Genomic DNA, 16,078 nt, shown 5'->3' on the forward strand with positions numbered 1-16,078 from the left:
CACTGTATTTTGGAACACATATATATGTATAGATTAACAACTGAAATTGAGTTACAAAGTATAAATGGATTTGGCAGTTCGGGGAGTTCTTAAAACTATTTTTAGCTTTATCAGATCGTTTGTATAGTAATATTTTCAGTTTATGAAATTATGTTGGATACTCCTGTTAACAGTTATTACTCCGTAAAAGCAGTGTCCACTTTTAGAGTCATAGAGAAAAAGACCCTTCAATCCAACTCTTCCATGCCGACCAGATATCCTAAATTAATCCATTCCCACCTGCCAGCATTTGGCCCATATCCCTCTAAAGCTTTCCCATTCATATATCCATCCAGATGCTTTTTCAAATGTTGTAAGTATACCAGCCTCCACCAATTTCACTAGCAGCTCACTCCATATATGCACCATCTTCTGTGTGAAAATGTTGCCTTTAGGTCCCTTTCTCCTCTCCCCTTAAACCCATGCCCTCCAGTTTTGGACTCCTCTACCTCAGGGAAAAGACTATTGTCTATTTACCCTATCCATGCCCCTAATGATTTTATAAACTTCTATAAGGTAAAACAGCCCTAGCCAATTCAGCCCCTCCCTATAGCTCAAACCCTCCAACTTTGGCAACATCCTTGTCAATCTTTTCTGAATCCTTTCAAGTTTCACAACATCCTTCCTATAGCAGGGAGACCAGTATTGCAAAAGTGACCTAACCAATGTCCTGTACAGCTGCAACATGACCTTCCAATGCCTATACTCAATGCACTAACTAATAAAGACAAGTAAACCAAATGCTGCCTTCACTAACCTGTCTACCTGCGACTCCCCTTTCGAGGTCTTTTTGTTCAGCAGCACTTCCAGGACCTTTGTCAAGATAGATCAGCAATGCATGACAGCGTTTGTTCTGAGTTTAATTACATTGCAATATTTGTGATGGGGGCTCTTTTGGTAGTGTCAGTTGTGAAAAGTATGAAAAGCCAGTTTATATGATTGCTCATTATAGTGCAACCATAATTATTGTACAATTCTAATCTTGATTTAATGATTGAATGAACGTGTAGAAAATGATGGCATCCTCTGGGGAAAAGTTATTGGAGCATGAAGATTGTCTTTCTGTTTGACGTAGATGAGGAAAAGCTGCAAAAAAAAACACTTCTTCTGATGATTTTTTTTCTCCAAATATTGCATTACTCAACAAGCTTGGCATTTTTAAAGGTGCTTTTAAAATTCACAACCAAAATTGTCCATAAAAATAAATGTACTCCCCTGGGCCACCATCGTTCAATCATGTTCTCCAGCTTGTAGCTACTGTTTTTTTTTTGAGTAATTCTGTGTGGTTTTGAAGGAGGATACAGCTGAATAAAACCATGAGAGAGAAATCCACAGAGGGAACAGAGTGGGTTTTTTTTTTTGCTGCTGATGGGGCATTTTTAATGACTTCGTAATACTAGTTCATGGGTCACAGACTGCATAACCTACTCGTGTTCCACCTGAGTCATCAGGAACTCGACTGTTGCAGTTACCAAACATATTTTCTCTCTGCTGCTGCAGAAGACCCACATGGAGTAGGCGATGGTGATCATCCCATGCTGGCCCGATTTGACACACTCCTGGCTGTAAGCCAAGCCAGCATTCTTGCTGTTTTTAAAAAAAAAAACAAATCCGATTTTGTATCCAGAGTTGAAATGCTTTAAGCTGATGGAATGTCTATAGAATTCCTCTGATTTCTGCTTCTATGTACTGGTGTTGTCTGAAGTTGAGACCCTAATAAATTTAAGTAAAACTTTCACTTGACAGGCTTAGATTGTCAAGTGATAGGATTTATGGAATGGTGTGTGGTTTAGTTTATCTTCCTCACACATATCAGGATCATTTATATTCAACGATGTCTGCACTTTTCACATTAAGTAGATCTAAAGTCCATTCTAATTAAGGATCTGCAGGCTAGCAATGAAATCTGGTGGTTGTGTCTTGCATCCAATGATCTGTTAGGACATTGCACTCCGATTCATCTATCCCATTTCTTTTAACTGAGCCTTAAATATGGTCATGAATGGACTAGAAATATCCAAGCTTCTGATTTGGAAGATAGTACAGTCTCAGCTCTGTTAGTTCATGGGATACAGGCTGTAGTTCAGCATCTTTTGGTGTAAAGATACTTGAAATCATCATGTTTCTTCCCAAGGTGATCTCACAGTTTCATTTTGGTCAGGATCTAGTATGAGGCAGTAGATAACCACAGCCAGATAGGTGATGCTGTATATGTTATGTTTGCCAAGTTGGCAAATTTATTTCATTGCGAAGAACCACTTGGATGACATAATGATTAGCAACTATATTCTCCTGAAGGTCTGTTTTATTTTCCTACTGAGTGTGTAATGCCATTAATACTGTCTGTAACATAATTTTGTGGAGTAACCTGTTCCTTTTAATTTCAGATTTACTGTCTAAATTTGGCAAAATCTCCATAGCAATATTTTTGGCTTGTTCTAGAAGCAAAGATTGGGAAATTCTCTTGAATTAATACTATAGTGCTAATAAATGGCTTCCAAATTGAGAACGGAATATCCAAATACGGAGAAAGTTAAGACTAACTTGTGGGTCAGTTGTTGTTCTTAAAATCTCCAATACATCAAGGCCACACACAACTATTCTCTCTGTTCCTGATGGGTTACTATAGCTTAGTTTGTGGCCAAGAAAGTTTTATTGAGTAATTTTGAACTCCTGCATGCTAACAGCTTGGGAGGAATGTAGCAAGAAAATTATACTTCTGAATTTCTTTGTTTTGCCCAGCCTGTTGTTTAAGCTGTGACATCTTTTAAAATATGCAGTGCAGCTTCTTAAGTGCGTCAATAGCTTGCAAGTGGCCCACGTCAATTATTGCATGGCCGCACACACACAAATGCAGCCCAGAGGGATCATTGGTGCCAACAGCATTCAAACAGCTGGACAGTATCCAGGATGTGGAAATCTGCATTATCAACACCTGTCTATTATTTTCAATATCCACACCAACTCCCATTGGGTTACTATGGCTGTGTACTATCTTGAAGATGAGCCACACTTAAGTCACTTTAAAGATTGATTCTTTAAAGCACTTTTCAAGATGCACCCTCCACTGTTCAGAAGGACAGAGACAACAGGCATATTTGGAGGTGAGATTTATGGAGAATAGTCCAGCCTGTGAAATTAGTATGTGGTGATGAGAGTTACATCATCTTGCTGATAAGTTGGAGAAGGATTCTGCCTATTAATGTGTAATGACGAGTGAGACAACGCAGTGTTTACTGTGAAGATCACAGTGGTCAACTTGAGTTGGACATTGTCATATATATGCCAGCTGACCCCGGCTCTACAGATAGCTTTGCTGAAAGGCATCATGTAGAAAAAGACTAAGGATAGAACCTCCAGTCATTGCAGAGTGTGCATGCAGAGACTGAAGGAGAAATTATTATGGATCTCCTGAAAATTGGAGTGGAAAGGTAGAGGTAAGCCTGGCTTAATGCCTTCTCTGAAGATTGGCTCTTCTGACTGTCCAGGACCTAAGCAGGATAACTATGCTAATAGGTCAGGTCTGGAATCCACAATCTTTTGACTTTGGCTGCTGCTGAGCCACCACTGTCACAGAGAAGGTTGACTCGCCTGCGCCATGTCGTTTTGATGCCTGCCCATCACTATTTAATCTCTCCCTATCATGAGAATAATTGTTTGGGAGAGATGAGAAATTCTATTTTTAAAATACCCATGACTAATTGGGAGAGAAAAATCATGAAAAATTCCATTCCGGTCCCTCCCTTAACCTTCACAGGCAAAAGATAATTTGAATAGAATTTAATCAAATGATGGGGTCATTAGCTTGAATATAATACCCCTCTGACCAGCAGGGACAAATAAGTTACACAGTCACTAACTAAAACAAATCCTATGCCCCAAAGCTTGATGCATCTTTCTTAATCTTATCAGCTCCGAAAGAAAGTGTAAGAGTGAAAGTGTATTTAAAACTGAGAAGAAAATCCCAGACTGCTGTGAGTGAATCATTGAGGATGTTACTTTGAATGAGGTGTGATCTTTCTTGATTGATCGAGATGTGCTGGCTGATGATGTACTTGCTTTCCTTGCTATAGTGAGCTTCTTTGTTGATGAGTTTATGCTCACAGGTCATTTCACTTTCGAGACAATATTGTGTCTAACCATGTTTAAGGTATTGGCTCTTCATTGCTTTTTGAGATGTACAGATTCATGAGCAGTGAGCTATATCAGTCATTGCTGCTTTAACCTGAAAGCTCAATCTTTGAGTGGAAATGCAGGAAGATTGTTTGAATTAGTGAGGCATTGTGTGTAATTCTTAAACCTTCCTTTTTACAGTAAGACTTTCGTTTAATGTATATTGTTTATATGGTAGTCTCTGAATGGAGCAGTCAGTCTAGGGACTCTGTAGATGTACCTTCTGGGCAGGTTGAGTGACCAATATGATTAGATTACTTAGTGTGGAAACAGGCCCTTCGGCCCAACAAATCCACACCGACCCGCCGAAGCGCAACCCACCCAGACTCATTCCCCTACATTTACCCCTTCACCGAACACAACACTGCAGGCAATTTAGCATGGCCAATTCACCTAACCTGCACATTTTTGGATTGTGGGAGGAAACCCACACAGATACTGGGAGAATGTGCAAACTCCACACACAGTCGCCTGAGGCGTGAAATGAACCTGGGTCTCTGGCACTGGGAGGCAGCAGTGCTAACCACTGTGCCACTGTGCTGCCCACAATGCAAATATGAATCACAATGCAAATTTGAAATACATTATTCTTTGCTATGTTAATTTGTCAATATCAGTCCTGTGCACAGAAGTATACATATACATCCAGTCACCATCAGACAAGTCTGCTTACTGACCGATAACAAATACTATTGCAATTTTTCTCACCAATTTTGACAATTCCTGATCGTCACCTGTTGAAGTGAGGACATTATTAACCCTGATTTGAATTGGCATTCCTGAATCATGAATACCTTTGTTGATTGCTTGTAATGTGTAGATGGAATGATTAAGGAAAATATAATAGCTGGATTAAGTGCCTAATAAAGAGTATAAAATACAAAGGTATAAATCGACAATAATTTGATCGAATTGTGCTTGGGCCAAACTATGTTTGGTTGCTATGGACAAGTGACTGTGCAGGTGACTATGGTCAAGGTTTGACAGTAATTCACATTGGATCCTATCAAATATGTGCCACTGGGATTTAAGGCTGCCTGCCAATTGCATACATCTCTTGTCTTTCAGATATGCAGTCAGTCAACAAAAAGGAAACTGCCAGATTGGTTTGGCTCTTCAAATCCACAGAAAATCTCCTGTACTACCAAGAAGAAAGTGAAGAAAGGGAAAGGACTTTTCAGTTGAACCCTCTTCACTGCCATTGGTTTTCTGATAAACATCTCAACACTACAGAGTTTGTGATAGAGTAAGCACGCCTTTTGGTACCAGACTCAGTATTTTGCACGCAACCTTGTTCAGCTGGTGACAACCTGATTCAGAGCATTCAGCTTGACAAGAGGAAAGCAGCAAGAAGATGGCAAGATGATCTTTTTTGTTTGAAAAACCATTTTGAATGTCTTTGAACTCGCTGTTAAGTCAGTTTTAATGATTTTCTTTATGCATTGTGAAACTATTTTCACAATGGTTATTTCTTGTTATTTGTTAAGCCCACGAATATATGCGGTGAAATTATGTTCTCTATAGCTTTGGAAATGCAATGTAATTGGGATTCCTAAGCAACAAGTAAGACATTTTGATGTTGGGCTATTTCTCATTTGTTTTGAAAGTCTGTATCTGTATTTTACAGTAAGGTACCATGCTATAACAATAGTATTGATAACATGCCATTGTGCTATCAATAACCTTTGTCACTTTGTGATCCTAGTCGGATTCTCACTGGTAGAAAGTCCAAAGGAACTGCACTATTGCACAACATATACTGAGACTGGTTCTGATCATTCTAGGTGCACTGAGAAGGATTGCTACACATTAACTGGTGCTGCAAGTGCTCAATAATTTCAAGCAAAATAGTTCTTTGGTCCAAATATTTTTATTCAGTTTCACAGTTGACGTCAGGTTGTGCTTTCATGACAGGAGAACTATTTTATTCCCCATCCCGTGAAAACATTAATAATGTGTTCATCAGGCAATGTTTCTTTCATGCTCCCATGTTTGCTTTTGTCAGATTATAAAAGTGGCATTGCGTGGTGGAACATTAAAGCCGTGCACCACAGCAGGTTAGAATGTGTGCGAATTATATCTTTGCCTTCCAGTGTGGAGGGGAATTTCAGCTTCAGTCATGCATTCATGGACAATGTTGAGTTGTGTCCAAGCAGCTCCTCGTGAAGTGAAAGTCTGGTGACCTTCAGTTGTTGAGAGGTGGTACTCAGCTGTGTTTTCAGATTTCTCAAAACTATCGGTCACCTTTTTGGAGCTCAAGTATTTGGATGTTCCCAAGAGACATAGAGAAAAACACTATCATATTGCCGATCGGGAAGATATTACTTGGAAATGAAAGGAAAGTCTAATTTGGATTGTTATAACTTCATGTATGATTGAACTGTAGAGATGGACACAGCTTCTACTTAGCTTTTGTTTTGGACAGAATGTGGTTAGACTCTTCTGAAACAATAAATTCCAAAGGGATTTATGCTGCATTTTGCAGTCTTTACTAAAATGGGACTAAATGGTAAATCAGCATTTCAATTTTTTTTACCAGGAGGAATATAATACCCAACATGAGATAATTGTCTGTACTTATGAGTCAGAATGACAGCAGATTGTATGTTATTGCGATGCACTGTTTGTATATTTCAGCACAACTTGGCAAAGCAAAGTTAATTGATAATAAATAAGTTTCTACCTTTTCACTGGTGAATTACTGGGTCTGATTCTTGCTTATGAGGGTTGAATCAATTTTGGAAGTTCTGAATGACGACACAAAGGGTCTGGAATTCCAGTGATTCTGTTGGAACTGCATTCACCTTCAGGCACTGATCTGCATTGTTGGGTTTTTTTTTTGGAGTCAACATATTTAAATGTGTGGAGGTGTGCAGGATACAACTTCTCCAGATGTGCTTTGGGAGTGGGATTGTGGGAGATGGAGAAAACTCTTGCCTGCAGATGAAGTGGGAGGTAAACCCCTTATGGAACATGGAGAAAGGTGAAGATAATGAGAGAAGGAGAGGGTTCACCTGGAACAGAGAGAGAAACTGATGCAGTGACAGGAAGTAAAACCACATCTTCCTTAGAGGAACAAAGGGGTAAATCGGGAACCTGAGAGATGAATACAGCATCCCAGCTGTAGGAAACGAACAGGAAGCTTGAAGGGATCTCAGACCTGCATTTTCTCGCAACTATGTTCGGGATTGGGGCTGGTGACAAGATTGTAGATAGCACTTTGGGCAGGGTGTCTCTCCTGGAGCACCAGAACTGTGGTGTAGTATAGGAACAGGTTTAGCAACTGTACCACAAGAACAGTAAACTGTCTGATCCTGCAACCCTTTGAGTGCAGTGTTCCTCCATTCATTAGCTCACAGGAATGACAGTCTGGGATATAGAAATAAGCCATTAAGTCATTTGAGCTTCACTATTGAATTAGATTATTGCTCATTTGTACCCAACTCCATTTGTCTACTTCTGCTCCCATGATACCATCAATGAAAATTTATCAATTTTAGTCAGACTTTTCAGTTGCCCCAGAATTTACAGCCTTTGAATGAGAGATTACAAATTCCCAAAATCTATGAAAAATGAATTCAGGTGACACTCCTGAATGATGTAACTACACTGGGGAGGTGAACCACAGACTGGATAACCTCATTGTAGAACACCTACATCCTGTCTGTAAAAATGAACATATTTCACCTGAGTTTCCAGTTGCCTGCCACTGCAGCACACCGTTCCCTGACTAACATATCAGTCTCAGACCTGCCACAGTGCTGCAGCGAGGCTCAGTACAAGTTCGTTTTCTGGTTGGGGATCTTGCAGCCTTCATGACTCGATATCGAGTACAGTGCTTCTAGAATCTGAAAACCACCTTTCACATCCCTTACCCAACCCCCACATCTCTGTAATGATATGGGCTGGTTTCTGCGCAACCAACCCATTTTTTTCACCTACTTATGGCCCCCATTATCAACATTTCTTGTTTCCGGGTTTATTATCATCCAACTCTTCATCTGCCTAAATGTTCTTCTTTGTCTCTGGACTCTGTCTCCACACCTCTCCACCTACTCCCTATCACCGTCCGCCTCTTTTCCTAGCTACTATCCATTCTGAAGAACTCAAATGTTAACACTGCTTTCTCTCTGCAGATGCTGCTGGATCTGATGAGTTTCTTCCAGCAATGTCAGTTTTTTAAAAAATAATTTTGACAGTTGTTGTGAAATTGTCCCATTAGAGGAATGCGATTTTTGGTATTTATCCTGCTGAATTCCTTTATCGTTAGTAACACTTCAATTAGATTGGTCCTGTTCTTCTCTCAAGTGATTTTTTAAAATTTGCAGAACCTTTCCTTGTCATTTAACACCTTTGCTTGACTGTGAGCTACAGTGTCCAAAATCTAAAACTCTTTCCTGTTGAAAACAATGCAGTGCTGCAGCCCATGGCTTGGTGCAACTGAAGTCTCACTTCCTCACTTTTGTCATTGGAGTTATTTTAGGATAATGGGAAGCAGATCCTCTGCAGGTGGTTGTCTGCTGTCCTGCATCTCTCCTGTCCTCTTCCAAAACAAATACTGGATGAGCTTCACACCTGATCAACACCCATTATTTCATCCATTATAAATTTTCAGGAACTTGGGGTAGGGTGGTAATTGCATGTTAATGATCAAGTCATAAGGAACTGGAGAAGACTATTTAGTCTTATGAGCTTGTTGAAACCAAAGAATAATGCAGCGTGGAAAGACATAATTCGGGTAATTCTATTTAATTATTGTTCATCAGTCTGTTCAGATATGTTATCACTTACCTTTCAGGTACGTGGATTTGAACCCAAACCTCTGGCCCAGAGGTAGGGACACTAACACTGCAGCAAAAGAGCTTTAAGGACGTTTTTTTTTGAGAGAGATTTATCAATTTCCTAAAAGCGCTGCAAAGTCCTCCCTTCTAATTATTTATTCAATTTCCTTTTACAAGTTAATCAATCTACTTCTACCATTATTTTAGAAAGTGCTTTCCAGAGTCCAGATCTTTGTTGTACAGTAAGATTTCCCCTCATCTTGTCTTCACTTCTAGTGAAGTCTGTGTCCTCTGATAACTGATTCTCTGTCACTGGGGAAAAGAAAATTCTCCTAATTTACTCTCAACCCATCATGATTTTGACAACCTTGACTAAATCCTTGACCTTCTCTGCTCTAATTGTAACATCTGTTCTGATAGTGAGCTGAGTTAAAGCCGAGCTGTAGCTTAACTCCATTTGCCAACTTTGTAACCCTTACTGCCCTCATATGAACATTAGTATGTCAAATTCAATTTTGAACTCTTCAGCTGGTCACTGGACCCAGTAGCTTTTGGGTGAGTAACTTCCAGGATTCAACTACCTTTGAAGTTCCTGATACTACCGTGAATGCCCTACCTCTATTATTAAGCAGATGCCCCTCACCCCTCTTTTCTAGATTCTCCAGAGGGAATAATTTTGTTTTATCTGCATTCCCAATTCCTTTGATCATCTTGAAACACCTCAGGTGAGCCTGACATCAGTAGTGGGGCAAGTTGTTGGAGGGAATTCGGGGAGGTGGGGCGGTGGCAGGATTTACATGTATTTGGAAAGGCCAGGACTGATTAGGGATAGTCAACATGGCTTTGTGCGAGGGAGATCGTGTCTCACTAACATGAGTTTTTTTTTTGAAGAAGTAACAAGGCGTACTGATGATGACAGAATGGTGGACATGATCTATATGGACTTCAGTAAGGTGTTTGACAAGGTTCCTCATGGTAGACTGGTTAGCAAGGTTAGATCATATGGAATAAAGGGAGAAATAGCCATTTGGATACAGAACTGGCTCAAAGGTAGAAGACAGAGGGTGGTAGTGGAGGGTTGCTTTTCAAACTTGAGGCCTGTGATCAGTGGTGTGCCACAAGGATCGGTGCTGAATCCACTGCTTTTTGACATTTATATAAATGATTTAGATGTGAACATAGGAAGTATGCTTAGTAATTTGTAGATGACACCAAAATTGCGGGTGTAGTGGACAGCGAAGAAGGTTACCTCAGAGTACAATGGGATCTTGATCAGATGGGCCAATGGGCTGAGAAGTGGCAGATGGAGTTTAATTTAGATAAATGCGAGGTCCTGCATTTTGGGAAAGTAAATCTTAGCAGGACTTATACACTTAATGGTAGGGTCCTGGGGAGTGTTGCTGAACAAAGAGACCTTGGAGTGTAGGTTCATAGTTCCTTGAAAGTGGAGTGACAGGTAGATAGGATAGTGAAGAAGGCATTGGTATACTTTCTTTTATTGGTCAGAGTATTGAGTATAGAAGTTGGGAGATAACGTTGCAGGTGTACAAGACAAGTAGGCCATTTTTGGAATAATGCGTGCAATTCTGGTCTTCCTACTACTGGAAGGATGTTGCAAAATTTGAAAGGGTTCAGAAAAGATTCACAAGGATACTGTTAGGATTGGAGGGTTTGACTCATAGAGAGAGGCTGAATAGGCTGGGGCTGTTTTCCCTGGAGGCTGAGGGATGACTTTTTATACAGGTTTGTAAAATCATGAGGAGCATGGATAGGGTGAATAGGCAAAGTCTTTTCCCAAGGGTCGCGAAGTCCAAAACTAGATGGCACAGGTTTAAGGACAGAGGGAAAGATTTAAAAGGTATCTAAGGGGCATCTTTTTCATGCAGGAAGTGGTGCGTGTATGGAACAAGCTGCCAGAGGAAGTTACAATTACAATATTTAAAACTGTTGATGATAGCCATGATGTGGAGGTGTTGGTGTCGGACTAGGGTGGGCAAAGTTAAAAGTCACACAACACCAGGTTATAGTCCAACAGGTTTATTTGAAAGTACTTCCAAATAAACCTGTTGGACTATAAGCTGGTGTTGTTATTTTTAATATTTAAAAGGTATCTGGATTGGTATAGGAGTAGGAAGGGTTTCGAGGGACATAGCCAAATGCTGGTAAATGGCACTGGATTAATTTAGAATATCTGGTCAGCATAGACAGGTTGGACCAAAGGGTCTCTCTCTGCTGTACATCTGTGACTGTATGATTCTAACTCTATTAGACAGTTTCTTAATCTTCTGTATTTAAGGAAGTGCACACATTTCTGAAAACTGTCCTCAAAACGCTAACTGAAAAAACTAAATTCTATTCCCAGCTGATAGTATCCAGTGTGGAACCCAACTTGAGGGACCATAAGTTTAATTTTTGCAATTTGGTAATTGTGTTGGTCATTCATTGAACATATTTACAAAGACTGTTGAGAACATCAATGTTTATTATTCTCAAAGGCGAGTAAAAACAAACTATTTTACATTACAAAGAACTATTCAACTTCAATGCAAATATCAAATAAAGGCTACCCTTAACAGCAACCTTGCAGCCACTGAAACTTCAGTGACTGCTAACCTCTTTCCTCTTTAAGTTCTTCAGTTGGCATACCTGTGTTTAGTTTCTTAACAGCAAATGTCTGCATTCACTTAATGCTAGTCTTTTTAGTTAATGTCTCTGCATGGGACCCAAAAACAAATTTGTTGACTCCACTTATTTCTTAACATAGATGCCTTAAACTCTTCTTCCACAGCCTTCTGTTTATGACACTTCCTCTTACTGGCATTCAGCCACTTGGCTCTTTTTTAAATCTCCTGGTAGAGTTGAAGAGTGTGGCAATGGAGAAGCACAACAGGTCAGGCAGCATCCAAGGAGCAGGAGAGTCAACATTTTGGGCCGGAGCCCTTCATCAGGAATGAGGAGGGGGAAGGAGGCCGAGAGATAAATCGGAGGGTTGGGATAGGGTTGGGGGAAGGTATCTCTGAAGGTGATAGATGGATGCAGGTAAAGGGTAATAGATCGGTGGAGAGGGTGGAGCTGATAGGTAGGAAGGAAGATGGACAGGTCAAGAGGATAGTACCATGTTGGAGGGTTGGATCTGGGAGGGGAGATTTGGAAACTGGTGAGTCTATGTTGATGCCATGTAGTTGGAGGGTCCCAAGGCAGGAGATGAGGTGGCTCGGCTTTGGAAGTGGAGGAGGCCCAGGACCTGCATGTCCTTGGTGGACTGGGAAGTTGAAGTGGTTGGCCACAGGGCAGTGAGGTGGTTTGGTGTGCGTCCCAGAGAGGTTCTCTGAAACACTCCAAGAGTTGGCGTTCTGTCTCCGAAGTACAGGAGACCGCATTGAGAACAACGTCCCCTCCCTAAACCTCATCTCAGATCCAACCCTCCAACTCAGCACCACCCTCTTGACCTTTCTTACCTGTCCATCTTCCTTCCTACCCATCTGCTCTACCCTCCCCAAAGACCTAACACAATTATACCCCAATTGCATCCAATTATTGCCTTCCCACCTGCATTCCTCATTCACCCTTGTAAAAAATGGGTATCCGTTTTTGGCGAATACATTATATAGGTCTTGTTCTTCCTCTTTTTGCAGTTCTGGTGTACTGCAGTGTGTTGTGGCCCTTTTGAATAGTGTTTTGATGCAACTTCTTTTGTGTGTGTTGGGGTGGTTGCTTTCGTAGTTCAGGACTTGGTCTGTGTGTGTGGCTTTCCTGTATACCTTTGTGGTGAATTCTCCGTTAGGTGTTCTCTGTACCATCACGTTTAGGAATGGGAGTTGGTTGTCCTTTTCTTCCTCTCGAGTGAATCGGATTCCTGTGAGTGTGGCGTTGATGATCCGGTGTGTGTTCTCTATTTCTGTGTTTTTAATGATTACAAAGGTATCATCCACATATCTGACCCAGAGTTTGGGTTGAATCCAAAAACGGATACCCGCGCAATTTCATCAACAGATGCCTAAGGGAAAGACAATGGAACGAGGACATGCAGCAGCCCAAAGGACTAGCCACACTACCATACATCAAGAGGATTTCTGAACTGACAGCCAGACTACTGCGACCACTAGGACTTATAACAGCACACAAACCAACAGCCACCCTCAGACAACAACTCACCAGAACAAAGGACCCGATACCCAGCATGAGCAAAACTAATGTAGTGTACAAACTCCCATGCAAGGACTGCACAAAACACTACATAGGACAAACAAGAAGACAGCTAACAATCCGCATCCATGAACACCAACTAGCACGAAACGAAACGACCAGCTATCCTTAGGAGCCACACGCAGATGACAAGCAACATGAATTCGACTGGGACAACACTACTATTATAGGACAAGCCAAACAGAGAACAGCCAGGGAATTCCTAGAGGCATGGCACTCATCCACAGATTCAATCAATAAGCACATCGACGTGGACCCAATATACCGACCACTGCAACGGACAGCTGGAACTGACAACCGGAAGCAGCAGATTCAAACCACTACAAATGCCAGAGGAAAGATCACAGAAGCGCTTCACAGGAGGCTTCCAAGCACTGAAGATGTAACCTAGATAGGGGACAAAACGTCTGCAACACAAATTCCCAGCTCGGCGAACGGAACCACAACAACCTAATCTAGTCCTATTTGCCAGCACTTGCCCATATCCCTCTAAACCTTTCTATTTATATACCCACCCAGATGCCTTTTAAATGCTGCAATTGTACCAACCTCCACCACTTCCTCTGGCATCTCATCCATACATGCACCACCCTCTGTGTGAAAAAGTTGCCCCTTATGTCCCTTTTATGCCTTTCCTCTCTCAACCTAAACCTAAGCTCTCTAATTCTGGACTCCTGCACCCCAGGGAAAAGACTTTGTCTATTTATCCTATCCATGCCCCTCATGATTTTATAAACCTCTTATAAGGTCACCCCTCAGCCTCTGATGCTCTAAGGAAAACAGCCCCAGCCTATTCACCAACCTTGGCAAAGTCCTTGTAAATCTTTTCATAACCCTTTCAAGTTTCACAACATCTTTCCGAGCGGAAGGCGACCAGAATTGCTCGCAATATTCCAAAAGTGGCCTAACCAATGTCCTGTACAGCTGCAACATGACCTCCCAACTCCTGACCAATACTGTGACCAATAAAGGAAAACATACCAAACACCTTCTTCACTATCCTATTTACCTGCGACTCTACTTTCAAGGAGCTATGAACCTGCACTCCAAGGTCTCTTTGCTCAGCAACACTCCCCAGCCCCGTACCATTAAATGTATAAGCCCTGCTATGATTTGCTTTTCCAAAATGCAGCACCTCACATACATCTAAACTAAACTTCATCTGCCACTCATCACCCCATTCACCCATCTGATCAAGATCCTGTTGTAATCTGAGGTAACCTTCTTCGCTATTTACTACACCTCCAATTTTGGTGTCATCAGCAAACTTACTAACTATACCTCCTATATTCTCATCCAAAGCATTTACATAAATGACGAAAAGAAGTGGACCCAGCACCGATCCTTGTGGCACTCCAGTGGTCACAGGCCTCCACCACAATCCTCTGTCTTCTAACTTCGACGCAGTTCTGTATCCAAATGACTTGTTTTCCCATGGGAAACTTTGTCGAATACCTTACTGAAAAGTCCATATTGATCACATCTACTGCTCTGCCCTCATCAATCCTATTGTTACTTCTTCAAAAAACTGAATCGAGTTTGTGAGACATGATTTCCCACACACAATGCATTACTGACTATCCCTAATCAGTCCTAGTCTTTCCAAATACATGTAAATCCTCTCCCTTAGGATTCCCTCCAACAACTTGACCACCACCGACGTCAGGCTCACAGGTCTATAGTTCCCCAGCTTTTCCTTACCACCTTTCTTAAATAGTGGTATCGCATTAGCCAACCTCCAGTCTTCTGGTACCTCATATGTTTAATATTTGCAGTTAGTTAATGTGGTGGTTGCTTACTGAAACATTCACAAGAGGTGGGAAATGTTCTTTAACAACATCACCTATTTCTTATAAACACAGAAAGAAAAAGGTCTTTTCTAAATACAAGACAGTTTAGAATGACCTTCATATAAATACCAAAGCACTAGTTCAATTCATTTCCCAACATTACTCTTTTACAGAGACTCCATCCAAGACAAATATCATTCTGATCTCAATGCTTTATTTTTGGACTTAATTGATCTTTTTAAGTTCTCCTTGTAATGCTGAGACAGTTTTGTGACTTATTTCAAAGATTGCTGGCGTGAATCAATTTCAGTTTTGACAGTCTCCATCTCTTTTTCGTTTGGATAGCTAAAATTTTCACAAGCCGGATGCTTCACTCCTGCTCGGGTGAATGACTCACCTGAACCAACAACTTCATTTCTGTCCTAACAAATTGTTCTTCCTTCTGAAGTCAAAAGCTAAGCTAGTAGCCTCTGATGGGTCATTAACTCGGCAGTAATAACATGACATCCATTAACACCCCAGGTGTCCTGTAGTAACATACCTCCTTGGAAAGGGTACATTTAAGTGACTATCAAATTACAATGACATTTTAAAACAAAACCTTACAAGACCTAACCTAATTCCCTCCGATTCTTTTAAAATCTAAACTCCAAATTATGACATTTTAAAAAAATTATAAAAATATACAAATCAAACCTATTTTAGCTTACTGTAGATTTAGATTAGATTAGATTAGATTCCCTACAGTGTGGAAACAGGCCCTTCGGCCCAACAAGTCCACACCGACCCTCCAAAGAGTAACTACCCCCCCCATCCCCCCCCACCCCCGGATCCATTTCCCTCTGACTAATCCATCTAACACTATGGGCAATCTCGCATGGCCAATTCACCTGACCTGCACATCTTTGGACTGTGGGTGGAAACCAAGAATCCAAATTTCTAAATAATAATACATCATGAGTTGTTATCAAATTACTTATAAAACCTTGTCAGAATGTAAGAAACAGTACTATGCTAGAAATAAATCTCATGCATATTTGTCCCATTTTTAGAATGTCCACAGATTACAGCGACAAGGAACTCTTGATT

The 16,078-nt window shown here is 40.9% G+C and overlaps 1 protein-coding gene across 5 annotated transcripts in view; it reads left to right on the top strand.

The window, feature by feature from the left end:
• Window positions 1-6,902, top strand: part of wrn (WRN RecQ like helicase) — a 104,507-nt gene extending 97,605 nt beyond the window's left edge. For 4 of the 5 annotated variants that reach the window (XR_015753311.1, XR_015753314.1, XR_015753312.1 and 1 more), the window contains 2 exons: window positions 2,820-3,143; window positions 5,281-5,408. Coding sequence is in view for 1 of the 5 variants with exons in the window: in XM_087979980.1 (XP_087836106.1) it covers window positions 5,281-5,397 (117 nt within the window). In the remaining 4 variants the exon portion in view is untranslated. Of the gene's footprint in view, window positions 1-2,819; window positions 3,144-5,280 lie in introns of all 5 variants that reach the window. The other variant, XM_087979980.1, reaches the window with a different exon arrangement.
• The last annotated feature ends 9,176 nt before the right edge of the window (window positions 6,903-16,078 follow it).

The sequence above is a fragment of the Chiloscyllium plagiosum genome, unplaced genomic scaffold, assembly GCF_037043375.1.
Source record: "Chiloscyllium plagiosum isolate Xiang-an unplaced genomic scaffold, Cpla_swu_hap1 HiC_scaffold_36, whole genome shotgun sequence".
NCBI classification, from domain to species: Eukaryota; Metazoa; Chordata; class Chondrichthyes; order Orectolobiformes; family Hemiscylliidae; genus Chiloscyllium; species Chiloscyllium plagiosum.